The sequence below is a fragment of the Anabrus simplex genome, chromosome 1 (genome assembly GCF_040414725.1).
Source record: "Anabrus simplex isolate iqAnaSimp1 chromosome 1, ASM4041472v1, whole genome shotgun sequence".
In the NCBI taxonomy this organism is placed as follows: Eukaryota; Metazoa; Arthropoda; class Insecta; order Orthoptera; family Tettigoniidae; genus Anabrus; species Anabrus simplex.
This window is the reverse complement of record NC_090265.1, coordinates 361,312,168-361,329,575: the sequence shown is the minus strand read 5'-3', so window position 1 is coordinate 361,329,575 and position 17,408 is coordinate 361,312,168. Positions and strand designations below refer to the sequence as shown.

Here is a 17,408-nt window from a genome sequence, read left to right as displayed (position 1 = left end):
ATCCAAACATGCAGAAAGCCCATTGTTCAAACCAGATGGTTCCTAATGCAATGAAGCATGCCATGGAAAAAGTGAAAATTTATCTATAATCATTTGAAGGGCTGCCGATAGTGGGATTCGAACGTACTATCTCCCGGATGCAAGCTCACAGCCGCGCGCCTCTACGCGCACGGTGAGCTTAAAATTGTAATGAATTTCGACATGCCCTAACATACTAAAGAATGACAGTACATTGCTCAGTTTAAACATACCAACGTGTTATGAAGCAATAGCGTTTAAGACATAAATGTGTGTGAGGTTGGATCAAAAGAGGCATTTAATAAAAATGATGAAGGCACGAGTTATTAAAAAAAAAAAAAAGTCAATTTTTCTTTTTAATGTGGTAACCCTAGCCCAAATGCAGTGTGAACATAGAGTGAATTAAGAAGAGAAACTAGGAACATTCAGGAACTTGCAGAATTATGATAGAACAAAACATTACAGTTACACTGGCTCCCTTGAATATTAACATAATGTCCAACTGAAATACATGTCAAAAAGATCCAGTTTCTTGTTTCAAGGAATGTTAAATCAACTTTTGTTAGCAATAATTATGAATCACAAGAACAATGTAAAACGTGATGAAACAGACGAAACACTTACATACTCTAAACCAGTGTCCTGCAAACATTTTTCTACTCGCAGTACACCCATGAATCAATATGGCACACCAAAATATTATCCCCCTCAGAAACGTATGATATGACATTATTATTATTATTATTATTATTATTATTATTATTATTCCTGCAAGTAAAAAAAAAAACTCATGTCCTCATCCCGAGGTGGTGCAGCTCTTTTCAGGCACACCCTCATTGGAGGTGAGCTGCGTGTACCATTTGAACCACATACCAGCCCTCCTGCCATTCTTAAATTTCTGGCAGTACCGGGAATCGAACCCGGGCCCCCGAGGACGGCAGCTAATAACACTAACCGTTAGGCTACGGAGGCGGACATTCCTGCAAGTACAACAGAGGTTAAATGTTGTTCAATTCATTGTTGGAAGTGGCATGCAAACAAGCGGCTGTTGTATCAATAGCAAAGTTACACTGTCTTCAGTAAACTTTGTGCTTTTGCCTGTAATATTAAAAAACACACATGTTTAGCCAGGAGACTTACGAAGTTTTACAGTAACATTTTAATTTATTTTAAATAACTATTTAAAAATCTGAGATAGACATACAAGGTTTTATCCAGCAGAAAGGGCGAATATACATACAAAATGCTCCAAATCTACAAATCAAGAAAAATTGGACTTGCAAGTTTTTAGAACTAGCCAATGATATATTTCTCGAAGTAATTGGAACGATAAATGGACATAAACACATCACACTCTTAGAAAAAAAGATTCTTATTATGAGCCGGAACTACCTCAACGCACTGCCGCTGACCCTAGACGGAGCTTTCTCCCATTCCACCCGCTTTCATCAGCTTTAAACATTATGTAATACTGTCACTTGTTAAAAATAACTGTACGTAAAATATATCGTCAAATGTGTTTGTTTATTTATTTATTTACTAACTCAAGACAACACACTTTGCTGGATTCTTTGTATATTCATGCGGTTTTCTCTATATAATACAGAAGACGTGCATTTAAAGGCCACTCTTTTCCTGTTTCTTCTTTCACTTTTATTCTTCTCCGATTGAACAAGCTGGTTTTCGTCATGGCCGTGACTGCAGCGATCAGTTGTTTGCTCTGAATTCCTTTATAGAAAATGGATTTGAGAGGAAGAAGAAAAGTGTCTCTGTGTTTCTCGACCTTACCGCCGCCTATGACACAGTCTGGAAAGAAGGCCTCCTCCTGAAACTTAGCAGAGCAATACCATGCCTCAAGATCTCCACTCTAATAAAAAATATGCTGGGAAATAGATTTTTCCAGGTTCATACAGAACATGTCCGCAGTCATTTCCACAAACTCAACAATGGTTTGCCACAGGGTTCAGTGCTGTCTCCAATTCTTTTCAACTTATACATACACGACCTTCCAGAAACCACATCTCGCAAGTTCATCTATGCAGATGACATCAACCTCACCATACAAAGAGCAGACTTCAGTGAAGCTGAAGAAATCCTATCCCAGGACCTTGAGAAGATGGACGGTTATTTCACAAAGTGGCGATTGACACCTAGCCCTCTAAAGACAGAAGTAGCTACGTTTCACCTCAGTCACAGGAATGCAAACTACCAACCGACAATCAAGTTCAGAAATCACACATTGCAGTGTAATGCTACCCCCAAAAGCCTCGGTGTAACTTTAGATAGATCCCTAACCGACAACCATCACCTTCAGAAACTGGCAGCTAAACTGAAAAGTCGTAACAACCTTTTGGGTAGACTAGCTGGAACATCATGGGGTGCAGATGCAAATTCACTGCGAACAACTGCTTTAGCACTAGTATATTCTTCAGCTGAATACTGTTCTGCTGTATGGCTGAATAGTTCTCATAGTCGTCTGGTCGATGTCCAGCTGTGCCATACAATGAGAATCATATCTGGCACCCTGCACTCCACTCCTGTACAGTGGTCACCCGTACTGAGCCACATTCAACCTCCTCACATCAGACGACAAAATGCTCTTGTCAGATTATGGACTAAGGTGATGATGAACAGCTCACTTCCCATCCACCAGGATGCAGAAGAAAACGCCGTTGCAAGACTGAAATCCCAGAAACCTGCCTGGAAGATGGCCAGAGAACTAACTGACATACCTTTTAGACCTGACGAAGCATGGAAGCAAGAATGGGCCAGATTACACCCACATGGTCTAATCAACATTGATGACCCAACAGCAAAAGCTCCTGGGTTCAACCTCCCGCGCACCATCTGGACTAGACTAAACAGGATACGCTGCAGTGTTGGAAGAACTGCTTCTGCACTACACCAATGGGGGTGGTTGGAGTCTCCTTCCTGCAACTGTGGTGCTGAAGTGCAAACCATCAGCCACATCGTGAAAGAATGCCCTCTCCGAGCATTCACGTGTGTGTGCGTGCGCGCGCGCGTGTGCGTGTGTGCGTGTGTTAGTCTGTAAATACTCTATATCCATGTATTTAAATATGTTTATATTTTTCTAATAACACTTGTATGTAAAATACATTTCAAACGATTGTCAAATGAAGCATCATATGCTAAATAAATAAATAAATAAATAATTCTTTTCTTTGCAGTACATAACTTTCTTACATTCTAAGTCATTTCATAAAACTACATTCTTATACACTACATTTGATGTCCTGTCTGGCACATACACAAACAGAGTTTCTGTTTGTCCGACACAGGAGAAAGCAACGTAGAGCTGACCATGTGTAAAACAGGAATCCTTCAACTTAACTCCACAATTGTGGAACGTTTGACCCTGAGCCTTACTGATAGTCATACTATAAGCTAATCTCACAGGAAATTATAATCGTTTGAAACAAAATGACAAATCATTTGAGATCAATGGAATTCTTGGTATGAAAATAGATTTTCCTTTTTCTTTGCTGGTTAGGTTTACTGCCTCAATGATAGTGTCAAGGAGCTGTTTCAGGAAGTATCAGCTTTATATTAAAGAATTACAGAAAATACTCGCAGATGTACTCAAGCAGCAAACTGTTATGGTTCTGAGATCAACATACTCCTGCGAGATGAAACAAAGAAGGTATATAAAACCAAGAACAACACACCACAGCCTTCTAGAGTACATTCTCACTCCGATACTTCCAGAAAATTCTCACTCATTTTAATACATTCAACGACATCAGCCACTTTCAAGCCCCACATCTCCCACACCACCAAAGCTACAGACACGCAACCACTATAGTGTACAATGAGAGAATCAAGGCTAATACCACACACAAACACCTGTGGTCTGCAGTGGGTAGTTGTGGCTGCAGGGCAAAATATATGGGCAAACAAACACACACGTCTATTTCTATGTATAGTCGGCCAATTTCAACCCCCACATCTCCCACACCACCACAGCTACAGGCACACAACCCCTATAGTACATAACGGGAGTCTTGAGGCTACTACCACACACAAACACCTGTGGTCTGCGATGGGTAGTTGTGGTTGCAAGGTGAAATATACTAACACACATGTTTATTTTTAGATATAATCAGCCACTGTCAACCCCCACATTTTCCACACCACCACAGCTACCGACATAGAACCACTACAGTGCATGATTGGAGACTTCAGGCTATTACTGCACACAAAAACCAGTGGTCTGTAATGGGTAGTTGTGACTGCAAGGTGAAATATATGGACACAGACATCTATATTTATATGTCGGCTGCTTTCAACCCCCCACATCTCCCACACCACCACATCTGCTGACACGCAACTACCATAGTACATGACGGAAGGCTCGAGGTTACTACCACGAGAAGCATAAGTGGTCTACGGTAGATAATTGTGACTGCACGATGAAATATACAAACACACTTGTCTATTTTTATATATAGTCCGTCATTTTTCAAATCCCACGTCTCCCACACCACTACAGCTATCGACACCCAACCACTGTAGTGTATAATGGGAGACTCGAGGCTACTACTACTACTACTACACAGAAACACCAGTGGTATGCAATGGGTAGTGGTAGCTGCAAGGTGAAATATACAAACACACACATCTATGTTTATATATAGTCGACCACTTTCAACCCCATCTACTACACCACTATACCCACCGACACGCAACAACTATAGTGCACGATGGGAGACTCGAGACTACTACAGCACACAAACACCAGCTGTCAACAGTGGATAGTTGTGACTGCAAGGTGGAACACTGTGTACGAACACACGCATCTATTTTAACATGTAGTTGGTCACTTTTAACTCCCATATCTACCACATCACCACAGCTACCAACACGCAACCACCATAGTGCATGATGGGAAACTTGAGGCTACTACCGCACACAAACACCAGTGGTCTGCGGTGGCTATTTGTGACTCCAAGGTGAAATATACAGACACACGCGTCTGTTTTTATATACAGTCGCCCACCTCAACCCTCACATCTATCACACCACTACAGCTACCGATAAGTGACAACTATAGTGCACGATGGAAGACTCGATGCTACTACCGTACACAAACAACAGTGGTCTGCGGTTGATAGTTGTGGCTGCAAGACAGAATGTACGAACACACATGTCTATTTTTATATATAGTCGGTCACTTTCAACCCCCACATCCCCACACCACCGTAGCTACCGGCACGTAACCACTACAGTGCACGATGGGAGACTTGAGGCTACTACCACACATAAACACCAGTGGTCTGTGGTGGGTAGTTGTGGCTGCAAGGTAAAATATACAAACACACACATCTATGTCTATATATAGTCGGCCACTTTCAACCACCTACATCTACCACAGCACTATAGCTACCGACACGCAACAACTATAGTGCATATTGGAAGACTCAAGACTACTACAGTACAGAAACACTAGCGGTCTGCGGTGGATAGTTGTGGCTGCAAGGTGAAATACTGTATACAAACACACACATCTATTTTAATATGTAGTTGGTCACTTTCAACCCCCATATCTCCTACATCACCAAAGTTACCGACACACAATGACGATAGTGCACGATCGGAAACTCGAGGCTACTACCACATACAAACATCAGTGGTCTGTGGTGGCTATTTTTGACTCCAAGGTGAAATATACGGACACATGCATCTGTTTCTATATACAGTCACCCCACTTTCAACCCTTACATCTACCACACCACTATAGCTACCGACATGCAACGACTATACTACATGATGGGAGACTCGAGGCTACTACTGCACACAAACACCAGTGGTCTGCGGTGGATAGTTGTGGCTGCAAGGTGAAATATACGGACACACACGTTTATTTTTATATGTAGTTGGTCACTTTCAACCCCAATATCTTCTACACCACCGCAGCTACCGACACGCAACCACCATAGTGCATGATGGGAAACTCAAGGCTACTACCACATAAAAACATCACTGGCCTGCGATGGGTGATTGTGGCTCCAAGGTGAAATATATGGACACATGCGTCTATTTTTATATATAGTCGGCCACACTCACCACAACTACCGCAGCACTATAGCTACCGACACACAACTATAATGCGTGATGGAAGACTCGAGGCTACTACTGCACACAAACACCAGTGGTCTGCGGTGGATAGCTGTGGCTGCAAGGTGAAATATACGGACACACACGTTTTTTTTTATGCAGTTGGTCACTTTCAACCCCAATATCTTCTACACCACCACAGCTACCGACACGCAACCACCATAGTGCATGATGGGAAACTCGAAGCTACTACCACATAAAAACACCAGTGGTCTGCGATGGGTTGTTTTGGCTGCAAGGTGAAATATACGGACAGACACATCCAGTTTTACATTACAGATAGAGAAATGAAATGTCTTATGGCTTTTAGTGCCGGGATATCCCAGGATGAGTTCGGCTCGCCAGGTGCAGGTCTTTCTATTTGACTCCCGTACGCGACCTGCGCTTCACAGACAGAGATTTATTTATTGATTTTATTTATTCATGAGCAACAGGTAGTTTGTTTCATCTCATCCCTAAAGAGCTTGCCATAAAAATGTTTTAAATTCATTAAAAAAGTATTTTGGTTCTTGACACTCAGCTGCTTGGAATCCTACATATGTATCTCCTTCTTGGGGATAATGTTCTCGGATTGCCTTCACTACACAAGATGGTATAACTCTTTTCTTCTTCCTAAAGGAGTCCATGTGTTGACATTTTACACAAACTGCCGATAGACTACGGACCGCCAGTAAGCAATAGCTTTCGTAGCCAGTCTTTCCCCCGCATAGGGAACATCGGTTTTATAAAAGACAATATGTTGGATTTAACACACTGACATTTTTGAATTTGTTAAGAAGTCAAGGATTCTAAAAAAATGTTTTCAGGGTACTGATATGCTATTTTATTGTAAAATATCTTTTTAGTAAAAATGAATTGCTGAAAAGGTTTAAATAATAATAATGTTATTTGATTTACATTCCACTAACTACTTTTACGGTCTTTGGAGACGCCGAGGTGCTGGAATTTAGTCCCGCAGGAATTCTTTTACGTGCCAGTAAATCTACCGACACGGGGCTGTCGTATTTGAGCACCTTCAAATACCACCGGACTGAGCCAGGATCGAACCTGCCAAGTTGGGGTTAGAAGACCAGCGCCTTAACCGTCTGAGCCACTCAGCCCGGTGTTGAAAAAGGTTTAGAGACTGTTATTGTTTTTATACTAGGTCTACCAGACCCATTCCGTGGTTCAAATCCCAGTCACTCCATGTGAGATTTGTGCTGGACAAAGCAGAAGCGGGACAGGTTTTTATCCGGGTACTCCGGTTTTCCCTATAATCTTTCCTTCCAGCAACACTCTCCATTGTCATTTCATTTCACTTGTCAGTCATTAACCATTGTCCCAGACAGATGCGACAGGCCTCAGCAGCTGGCACAATTTCTATCCTTGCCAAAAGATGGGGGCTTCATTCATTCCATCCCTGACCCAGTCAATGACTAGAAAACAGGTTGTGGGTTTTCATTTTCATTTTCTACCAGACCCAGGCCAACCGTTTGTGTCACGTTTTCCACCCGACTGCTCTAGGGTTAAATAATAGAAAGTAAAATAATGATTATCTTTCTGATTGCTGTGAAAGTCACGTAATAATTTTGGTGAGGGAGAACTTGCTTGAACATTTCACTCTGCATCAGAAATGGTTTCTGATTAATGAAATCGCTGCTCAGCAGCAAATGGAAATTGTGCATGCTCATGATGCTTTCAAAAACTGTTGCAGAAACAAACCTTATAATACAGTATTAGGTAATAATGCTATTGATCTTAGGTCCTTCTGAGCCACTAAGCCTGGTGAAATACACCTTATATTAATATCATAGCTTAGCCCAAACAGAGAACTTAAGACCTGGTGCTAAGTGTGATACGTGTGGAATGTGGTTTCATTTCAAGTGTGGTAAGCTACAGGCCCTGGGTAGTGATAAGGAAAGGATGGTATGTAGCAAGTGTTTCATGAATGGGAATGTGACTAGCGACAAAACAAAAATTGATGAACTTCAACGGGAATTAAATGAAGGAAAACTCACGATTGCGGAGCTACAAAAGAAGTTACAGGAAGTTTATACCGAGAAATGTAGACACTCATTCGTCTGTGGAGAATATAAAACCTGCAAACTGTGTGGTGATAAGCGATTCTATCATGCGGCATATAGGGCACGAAAATAGGCCAGTGAAAGTGATGTGCATGCTGGGAATTGGAGCAGAAAAATTGAACAGGAAAATTGAGGACGAACACGGCAGGAATGAGGAAGTAGTAATTCTCCACGTAGGAACTAATGATTTAAAAAGGCAACGAACTGAATATATAATGGGGCACATTTATGATCTAGTGAACTCGACTAAGAAAAAGTTCCCGAAGGCAAATGTTGTAATTAGTGGTATACTAAGGAGACCAGATGTATCATGGAAGAAGATTGGTCGATTGAACGAAGAGCTTCAGTCGGTGGCTGAAAGTTACGGATCACTCTTTGTATTTAAAGTTAAAAACTTCATAACTGGTCCGTAGACGGCAACAGTTGGACCAACAGCAGGGACTTCAGCGGGATGTACTTCATCTGAACCAGCGAGGAGTGGCAAGACTAGGTGAACTCTTTTTGAGGGTTACCGAGTCTTTTTCCACCCAAATGGATGAAGGCGCAGAACGGGCAGCCGAATAACGATCCACGATGGGAGCAAATTCGATGACAACGGGGCCACCAACAGGATATTGTGAGAGGCAGTGATACCAGATCGGGTAAGTTTCTTACATTGTTGCAGGTAAACTGCAGAAGTATTGGTAATAAAATCGCAAAATTCGAAAACTTAGTTGATGCGAATGACCCTGATACAATTGTGGGAACGGAAAGTTGGTTGTCAGATAATATATATATATAATTCGGAAATATTCAGGTCAAAATTTCTAACGTGTAGACAGGATAGAGGGTCGAAAGAAGGAGGAATTTTCATTTGTGTTAGGTTAGAGCTAAGCAGTACGTTAAAATTTGTTCTCAATGACTGCAAAATAATTGGGGTGGAGGCACATAATGCACCCAATAAACAAAATATAGTCATTACTGGAGCTTATTGCCTGCTGAAATCAGGTTTAAACACGATCACTCGTCTTTCAGAATTGACATGTGCAAATATAAACTACGGGAAAAGAACTATAATTGAAGGGGATCTAAACCTACCGTCAGTAAACTGGGCTGGGTCAACTATGCGAGGGGAGGGGGGCTATCGCAGGAAGCATTTAACTTATTACTTCGGTATAATGGCTTTTCCCAAGTCGATACACACACAAAAAAAAAAAAAAAACACACATAAACAAGCACTTTTAGATGTTTTTTTCTTGTCAGAATGGATGGCATACTTATATCTTGTGAAATAATTCACGGGATTAGTGACCAAAGTGCAGTGGTACTCGATCTCTCTTGGGAAACTTGTGATTATTTTCATATTGACCGTATTGAAGTTCAATTATTAAATGTTAAACATTAATTTATTAAAACCAGTATTAAATAGGTGGTTTTAATAAATTAATGTTTAACATTTAATAAAACTTGTAATATGAGGCAAGTGGGCATTTCTAAGACTATTTGGTGCTATGCAAGGGGAGACTACGTAGGTTTTCTAAACTATTTGAGGTTGTGCTATACTAATTGGCTAAAGGAGGGCAAGGGGATGGACGACATTTGGGAGAACTTCAAAACCATTTTATATACTGGACTGAATAAATTTGTTCCCAACAGGATAATTAGGAATATATCATATCCGCCGTACTACACCACGAATATTAGGAAGCTTAAACGTAAGACTGGAGAGCACTCAACTGAAGAAATAATAACAATGCGTGCAAAGTGGAGTATAGAAGTTTGGTGAAGCTTTTGCTAGCTGAAAAGAAAGTGGCTGAAGAGAAATATCTCGACAATATCCTAAATGAAAATCGAAATTCCTGGAACCCTTTTTTTAAAAATATACACGAAGATTGAAGGGAGAGAACAAGTCGGTTCCTTCTCTTTGTATAGGAGGTGATTTATTGGCGACAACAGATACAGATAAAGCGGAAGCATCAAATAAGCACTACGGAAAGGTTTTTAATCCAGCGGCACAGTTATTCAGGGACAGTTTTCCGAAAACAAATAATGATTTCAAAATTAAAGCTTGATTACTGTGTAAAGGTCTTTCTAAACTCAGAAGAAGTAAATCTTGTGGGCCAGATTCTATTTCCGGAGAGGCACTTAAACTCGGGGTGAAGGGATCCTACAATATTTAAAAAGAATAATATATCACTGAACAATACGATAGTTCCAGAGGATTGAAAATCGGCCATTGTAGTTCCTAATCACAAAGGGGGTGACAAGATTGACTTGAATAACCACAGACCGGTAAGTTTGACGTCAATCATATGCAAACAAATGGAGCAATTAATAGTAAATTATTTGAGGTTAAAATGGGACTCTTCTGGAATGATATTTAAGGGGCAGCATGGTTTTCGAGAAGGCTTCTCCTTCGAAAGTCAGCTCTGTTCTGCATGTCAAAATATATCGGATAAGCTCGACAGTGGGTCACGAATTGACGCAATAGTAATTGATTCTGCTAAGGCATTCGATCTTGTGCCACATGACATCCTCCTTAACAAGTTAGCGCGTACGGGCATTGACATCCAAGTTGTGAAATGGATACGAGAACTCCTCAATGGAAGAACTCAGAGGGTGCGCGTGGGAGAAACGCTATCTTCTCCACTGTATAGGCTTTTTGGCTTATGCCATGTCAAGAAAATAAGGTTGAATTCTTTACGTTTCACAGAGAACTGTGCTCAGCGTCATCAGAAGAAAATCTCGACTGTCCACAAGAAAGGCTTCTTAAACAATAAGTGTTACGTCTGGTGTGGCTTAGGGTAGCATTATTGTGCCAATTCTTTTCATATTTTTCATGAATATGCCTGATTCGATAAAATCGGAAGTGCGCCTCGTTGCCGATGATTGCGTCATATACCGGGAGATAAAAGACAGAGGAGGATAAACTACTGCTTCAGCAGCTTTTACTGTAGATACGATTGAAAAATGGGTGCGTGAAAATCGAATGAAAATCCACAGCGGAAAAAGCAAGAAATTATCTTTCAGTAAAAAGAAAATGACAGGAAAGAGGGTTTACGAAATTGGAGGGGAAAGTGTTATTGAAGTTGATAGTTGTAAGTAGGTACTTAGGTGTTGCTATTAGCAAGTGGAAAATGTTGTTAAGAAATCCGAGAAATTGTTACATTTTATTATGCGGAGTCTCAAGAAAGCTAATTCTGGTGCCAAAAGTAAAGCTTATAAATGCTTGGTAAGACCGATTCTCGAATATGGACCTGCGTGCTGGGATCCGTACGGCGTGGGTTTAATAAATTCCCTAAAAAAAGTTCAAAGAAGGGCGATGCGTTTCGTAACTGGGAATGGGAGGAATACCAATAATTGCGAAAGTCTTGAATGTAGAAGAACTAGAGCTCGCTTGTGTGGTCGTTGTAAAAGCTATACGGGAAGGCCTACCTGGAGTAGTATTAGAAATAGTTTGGAATCTCCCTCATACTTATCCAGAAATGATCATAAGCATAAAATTAGGGCCAGAAACCAGCATAGAGACGTGGGCAAGTTTTCCTTCGTAAACAGGATAATAAGGGATTGGAATAAATTACCTGCTGCAGTCTTTGATGGATTCCCCTCTGGCATCAAGTCATTTAAGAAGACCACTTTTCTTTGCTAGTGGCTTTACGTCGCACGGACACAGATAGGTCTTATGGCGACGATGGGATAGGAAAGGCCCAGGAGTTGGAAGGAAGCGGCCGTGGCCTTAATTAATGTACAGCCCCAGCATTTGCCTGGTGTGAAAACGGGAAACCACGGAAAACCATCTTCAGGGCTGCCGACAGTGGGATTCGAACCCACTATCTCCCGGATGCAAGATCACAGCCACGCGCCTCCGACCACACGGCCAACTCGCAAGGTAAAGAAGACCATTAGTGCTAGTGTAAAGTGAAAAGTAAAAGTTGTAAATTACGGACACTGAATTTGTGATTTTCTACTTGGTTTGGATTGTGAAACAAGTATTTTTTTCTTGTGGTATTCTCTTTCCAGGGAATTGCTTGTTGTAATAATGTTGTAGTTGTTGTTGTTGTTGTTGTTGGATAATTACCAATGTTTTTAACTTTATTATGACTTGTAATGTTTAGCTAGTAGTAAGTCCTACCTATAGTATTGTAAGCTGTAGGGTTAAGCACTGAGAAATACTTTTGTGTGAATTTTGTAAATGATGATGATGATGGATTTAGAATTTTAAACTTAAACCAGTAGTATTTCTTGTAATATTTTCTTTCCAGGGATTTGCTTGTTGAACTGTTGTTGTTCTTCTTGTTTTTAAATTTACTTTATTATCACTGTAGCGTTAAGCTAGTAGTAAGCCCAACCTATAGTACTGTAAGCATTGGAAATACTTAAGTTGAGCATGAAATTTTATACAATGAAGCTGGATTAAGAATGTTAAACTAGTAGTATTTCTTGCATTATTTTTCCCCCCCGTGGAATTGCTTGTTGTACTCCAGTAGTTGTTGTTGTTGTGTAGTTATGTGTTAGGTTTACTGTATTATCACTTGTAATGTTAAGCTACTAGTAAGCTCAACCTATAGTATAGTAAGCCATAGTGTTCAGTACTGGAAATATTTAAGTTGTGTGTGAATTTTTATATGATGATGCTGGATTTAGAATGTTAAACTAGAAGTATTTCTTGTAATATTTTCTTTCCATGGAACTGCTTGTTATACTCTTGTTGTTTGTTTATTTATTTATTTATTTATTTATTTATTTATTTATTTATTTATTTATTTATTTATTTGTTGCTGTTGTTGGGTAATTATGTTAACTTAACTTTATTATTACACTACTGTAAGTGACCACTGCTTGATGATGCTTGTTGTTTAAAGGGGCCTAACATCGAAGGTCATCGGCCCAGTGACCATTGCCACCGGGATATTTCTAAGCTAAAGAGCTAAGCTATTTGCTTTACATCGCACCAACATAGATAGGTCTTATGGCGACGATGGGACAGGAAAGGCCTAGGAATGGGGAGGAAGTGGCCATGACCTTAATGAAGGTACAGCTCCAGCATTTGCCTGGTGTGAAAATGGGAAACCACGGAAAACCATCTTCAGGGCTGCCGACTGTGGGGTTTGAACCCACTATCTCCAGGATGCAAGCTCACAGCTGCGCATCCCTAATCGCATGGCCAACTCGCCGACTCCGGATATTTCTCATTTGCGATGTATTTGTTAATAAAAATAAAATAAAAACATGTGAGAATTTTTTCTGTCACCACCAAAACTCAAATGACATCCTCATTAAAAGTGAACATCAATAGCACTGTAATAAGAACTAATGAACACCGCGAACATAATAAAATCAGTCCTAAGTAAAAGTGTCAAAATATGATATCCCTTAGAGATGCTATAAGAAGGAAACATGTCACAAAATGAACTGACAGAAGTATCAAACCCTCTTTAGAACTCCATATTTTAAAGATTATGGTACTGGTACCTCAACTTTAAGCAAATCTACAGTAGGTTCAATTAAATTAACAATAGCAATACCCCAAAATTACATACCAATTAAACCTTCAAGTTTATTCATCATGCAGCCATAACTTATTTACTGACTGGCACAACTCAGACAACGCACTGGCCAAATCTGAGAAGCTGCAGTTCCAGATGTGAAACAGATGGTTCAAGATGTAAATTCCAGAAAAGTACTGAAGTGGTACTTTATTGCAAGGAACAGACTAGATTTTCACACACAATCCCTAAATATTTACAATACATTGCTACAGACACTACAAGTATCACACAAAAGCTCACGGGCTAATTATAAAGATGTTCCTAGCCCTTAAGTGAATTAGAAAGACATCTCTTACACCATAAACTTACCACTTTTGGACCAACAGGTCGATGTTCCCTGGCATCATCATCCTTATCAACATAACTGTACCGTGCGATGATACGTGACTTCAGCTCCTGATCGTCTACAACTTGCTTCTGCCGCTGATTCATAGGCTGCAACACATCAATATGGCCTAAATATAAGTTTTGAAAGATCACTTTCTAGTTTATACCTAGCAAAAGGACTACATTTTACTACTTTTGGTTAGTACCTGATGTAGAAATTCAGGATCCAGCTGAAAGGAGTACTTTAAAGCTGAAATACTTCTTTTATTTTTAGTAATAAAAGTCACAGAAGTCCTTGCCAACATGTAAATTAATTTCAAGTACTGGTAAGGTGAAATCAGGTCAGGCGTTCTAGCATCACCAATTATAATGTTAAAGAGTATGATTAACCCATACATTGTCGTTGAAAAAACAATACAATGCAAGAATAAAAAGGTGAATTTTACAGGAGACAACAAAAACTGTCTAGAAACTGTGAAAGAATATGCATTAAACTAAAATTTTTAATCTAACATAAAATAGTATACTGCACTAAATTAACTGTTTAAAATAGACACACTTCACTTTCACAATTACTTAAGTTAGTTACTCCTTGTTTGATGATGCTTGCTGTTTAAAGTGATTTAACACCTACATCATTGGCCCAGTTAGTTACTAAAGAAGATCTTTAGTGGGGTCAAAAACTTACTTACACAGTATCATATATTTATTCATGGCATGCTTGTTAGCAGCGGCAATGATGGTAAAATGATGCAGAGAAATGTCCTTGGTTACAAAGTTATTTTATTAACTCATTACATATTAAAAGGTTTAATATTAAAAGTACCCGACAACTACAAATAAAACAGTTTTTAATTAGAGTAATATTCCTTCTTCAAGTGGAAGATGCCTTGAAAAATATAATTATTCTTGCTTTACCCTTGCAGGTAAATGACCTTGCTTACAAGTTATTTTAACTCAATAAATGTTAAAAATGCTTGAGTACAAATAATTTTTTACAGAGATTGTTCCTTCTTGAAGCCTCTTGAGAAACTGAATTATACTTGCTTTACTTTTTTTCTTTTTTTGCTAGAGGTTTAATATCACACCAACACACTGAACGTTTTGAGCAACACAAGAATGGGAAAGGACTAGGATTGGAAAGCTACCAACCATAGTCTTAATTAAGGTAAAACCCACTTTACTCTTACTTTCACAGAAAAAGTGTTGGTTTTCTCATACTGTACATCCTTTAACACTTTTTTTTTAAATCTAAGAATTTCATTTTTGTCCGTATTGAACTGAGAATGGAACCTTTAACACTGAACAAAATGTTTATCTAGCTGTATAGTTTTCACACAGTCTACTGAGGAACGATTATACAATCATTCAATTTGAAAAGAATGTTCAGCAGGCTATACAGATTGATGATGAGAAGTGAACCAGTTATCTCTCATATACTCCTCACTTGAGTGAGAGATACAATGCATCTGATTACACACGGGAGGTAAGAGGTCTCCTTTTCAGCACTCATAGGACATATTTTCTGTGGACCAGGAAGATTCTAAGGCGACTAGGTTTGTGTGACTTGGAATATAAGAGCATTTTAAGGGGAATCTTGAAGGATTCTATTCATAAATTGAACAATCATTTATATAACAATAGATGAGTACTTCATATGTTATTGTATATTTAGATAAACATTGTTTCATAAATCATATGCTATATATTGCTTTGTCATCCTCGACCTCCAAGAATTGTAACGATAAACACTTGCTTCCAGAGCGGATAAAATATGATCAATGAAGTCCCCGTAGGGATTAATTACAAAGTGTGAAAAATGCTCATACCTCATGATTCACCCGCCGAGAAATAGCCCTGGCACACAATATGTATACTGTAAATATATAATATACTGAAGACAAGCACCATGCCAAAGAGCATCTCATCAAGGTGACGGTACAAGGCAGTATTCGTGTGTGTTGGTAAGAGGAGGGCAAAAGAGAGGTTAGGACACACATTTTAAGGGGCGAAAGAATGTACTGAAAGCTCATAGAAATGTAGAGAATGTGACGGTGATGACATCATCCGAGGTTTTGCGAAGCTATTCCACTTGCAGTAAGAAAGTAATCACAACAGAGTTCGGATGCAGTGCTGCTGAGGAGCACTGATTAATTTTGACGAAATTTGGCAGAGGTAAGGCAAGTCCATTTCACTGTGATACAAGAAATGTTATGTGCCAGTGGAACAAAATTCCCTTGTTACAGAAGCTTCAAATTATGACCATGTTCAACCAACATCAATAGTTATAAGATACTCCTCCTTTCAGAAGAAGAAAGTAATGATCAACCAAACAAAACAGTTGAAATAATATAACATTCATTTATGTAGTACAGACTTCATGGAGCAAAAGGTTGCTACAGAAGCAACTTCCATCCAAGAAATGGGGTGGCCTCTTTTTATTCAGAGAATTTTTTTTTTTAATTTTTATTTTATTTTTTTGCTAGGGGCTTTACGTCGCACCGACACAGATAGGTCTTATGGCGACGATGGGATAGGAAAGGCTTAGGAGTTGGAAGGAAGCGGCCGTGGCCTTAATTAAGGTACAGCCCCAGCATTTGCCTGGTGTGAAAATGGGAAACCACGGAAAACCATTTTCAGGGCTGCCGATAGTGGGATTCAAACCTACTATCTCCCGGATGCAAGCTCACAGCCGCGCGCCTCTACGCGCACAGCCAACTCGCCCAGTATTCAGAGAATCAATGATGCTATGTAAAATGCATTCTTTCTCCTATGAGATCTGTGGGTTGCACAAGGAGTGAAGACATGGATTTTTTACAGTTCAAAAAAATTACACCACAGGCTTCTGTCAAAATATGGCAAACCGAGGTCAAGGCCATGCTGGTTACACCTATCACAAGTAGGGCTCCTGTTGAAGAGTGCTTTGATCACTGAAGACATATCAATCAAAAATCAATCAATCAATGATCTGCATTTAGGGCAGTCACCTAGGTGCCAGATTCCCTATCAATTGTTTATCTCATATTTACATTTAATTGTTCACCTAGCTTTTTCTTAAATATTTTCAACGAACTTCAAAATTTATCGAACATTTCCCTTGATAATTTATTCCAATCCCTTACTCCTTGTCTCAATCAGTCCTCTTGAATTCCAACTTTATCTTCATATTATGATCTTTCCTACTTTTAAACGCTCCACTCAAGCTTATTATCCTATTATGTTATTCCACACCAACTTACCACTGACAGCTCAAAACATACCACATAGTCGAGCATCTCATCTCCTTACTCCCAAGTCTTCCCAGCCCAAAGTTTGCAACATTTTAGTTCCTTTGTTG

The 17,408-nt window shown here is 39.5% G+C and overlaps 1 protein-coding gene across 1 annotated transcript in view; it reads right to left on the bottom strand.

Moving 5' to 3' along the window:
• Nucleotides 1-17,408, bottom strand: part of LOC136866147 (CUE domain-containing protein 2-A) — a 180,678-nt gene that overhangs the window by 49,209 nt on the left and 114,061 nt on the right. Inside the window, exon 5 of the mRNA XM_067142855.2 lies at nucleotides 14,054-14,179. Coding sequence (XP_066998956.1) covers nucleotides 14,054-14,179 — 126 coding nt within the window. The remainder of the gene's footprint in view (nucleotides 1-14,053; nucleotides 14,180-17,408) is intronic.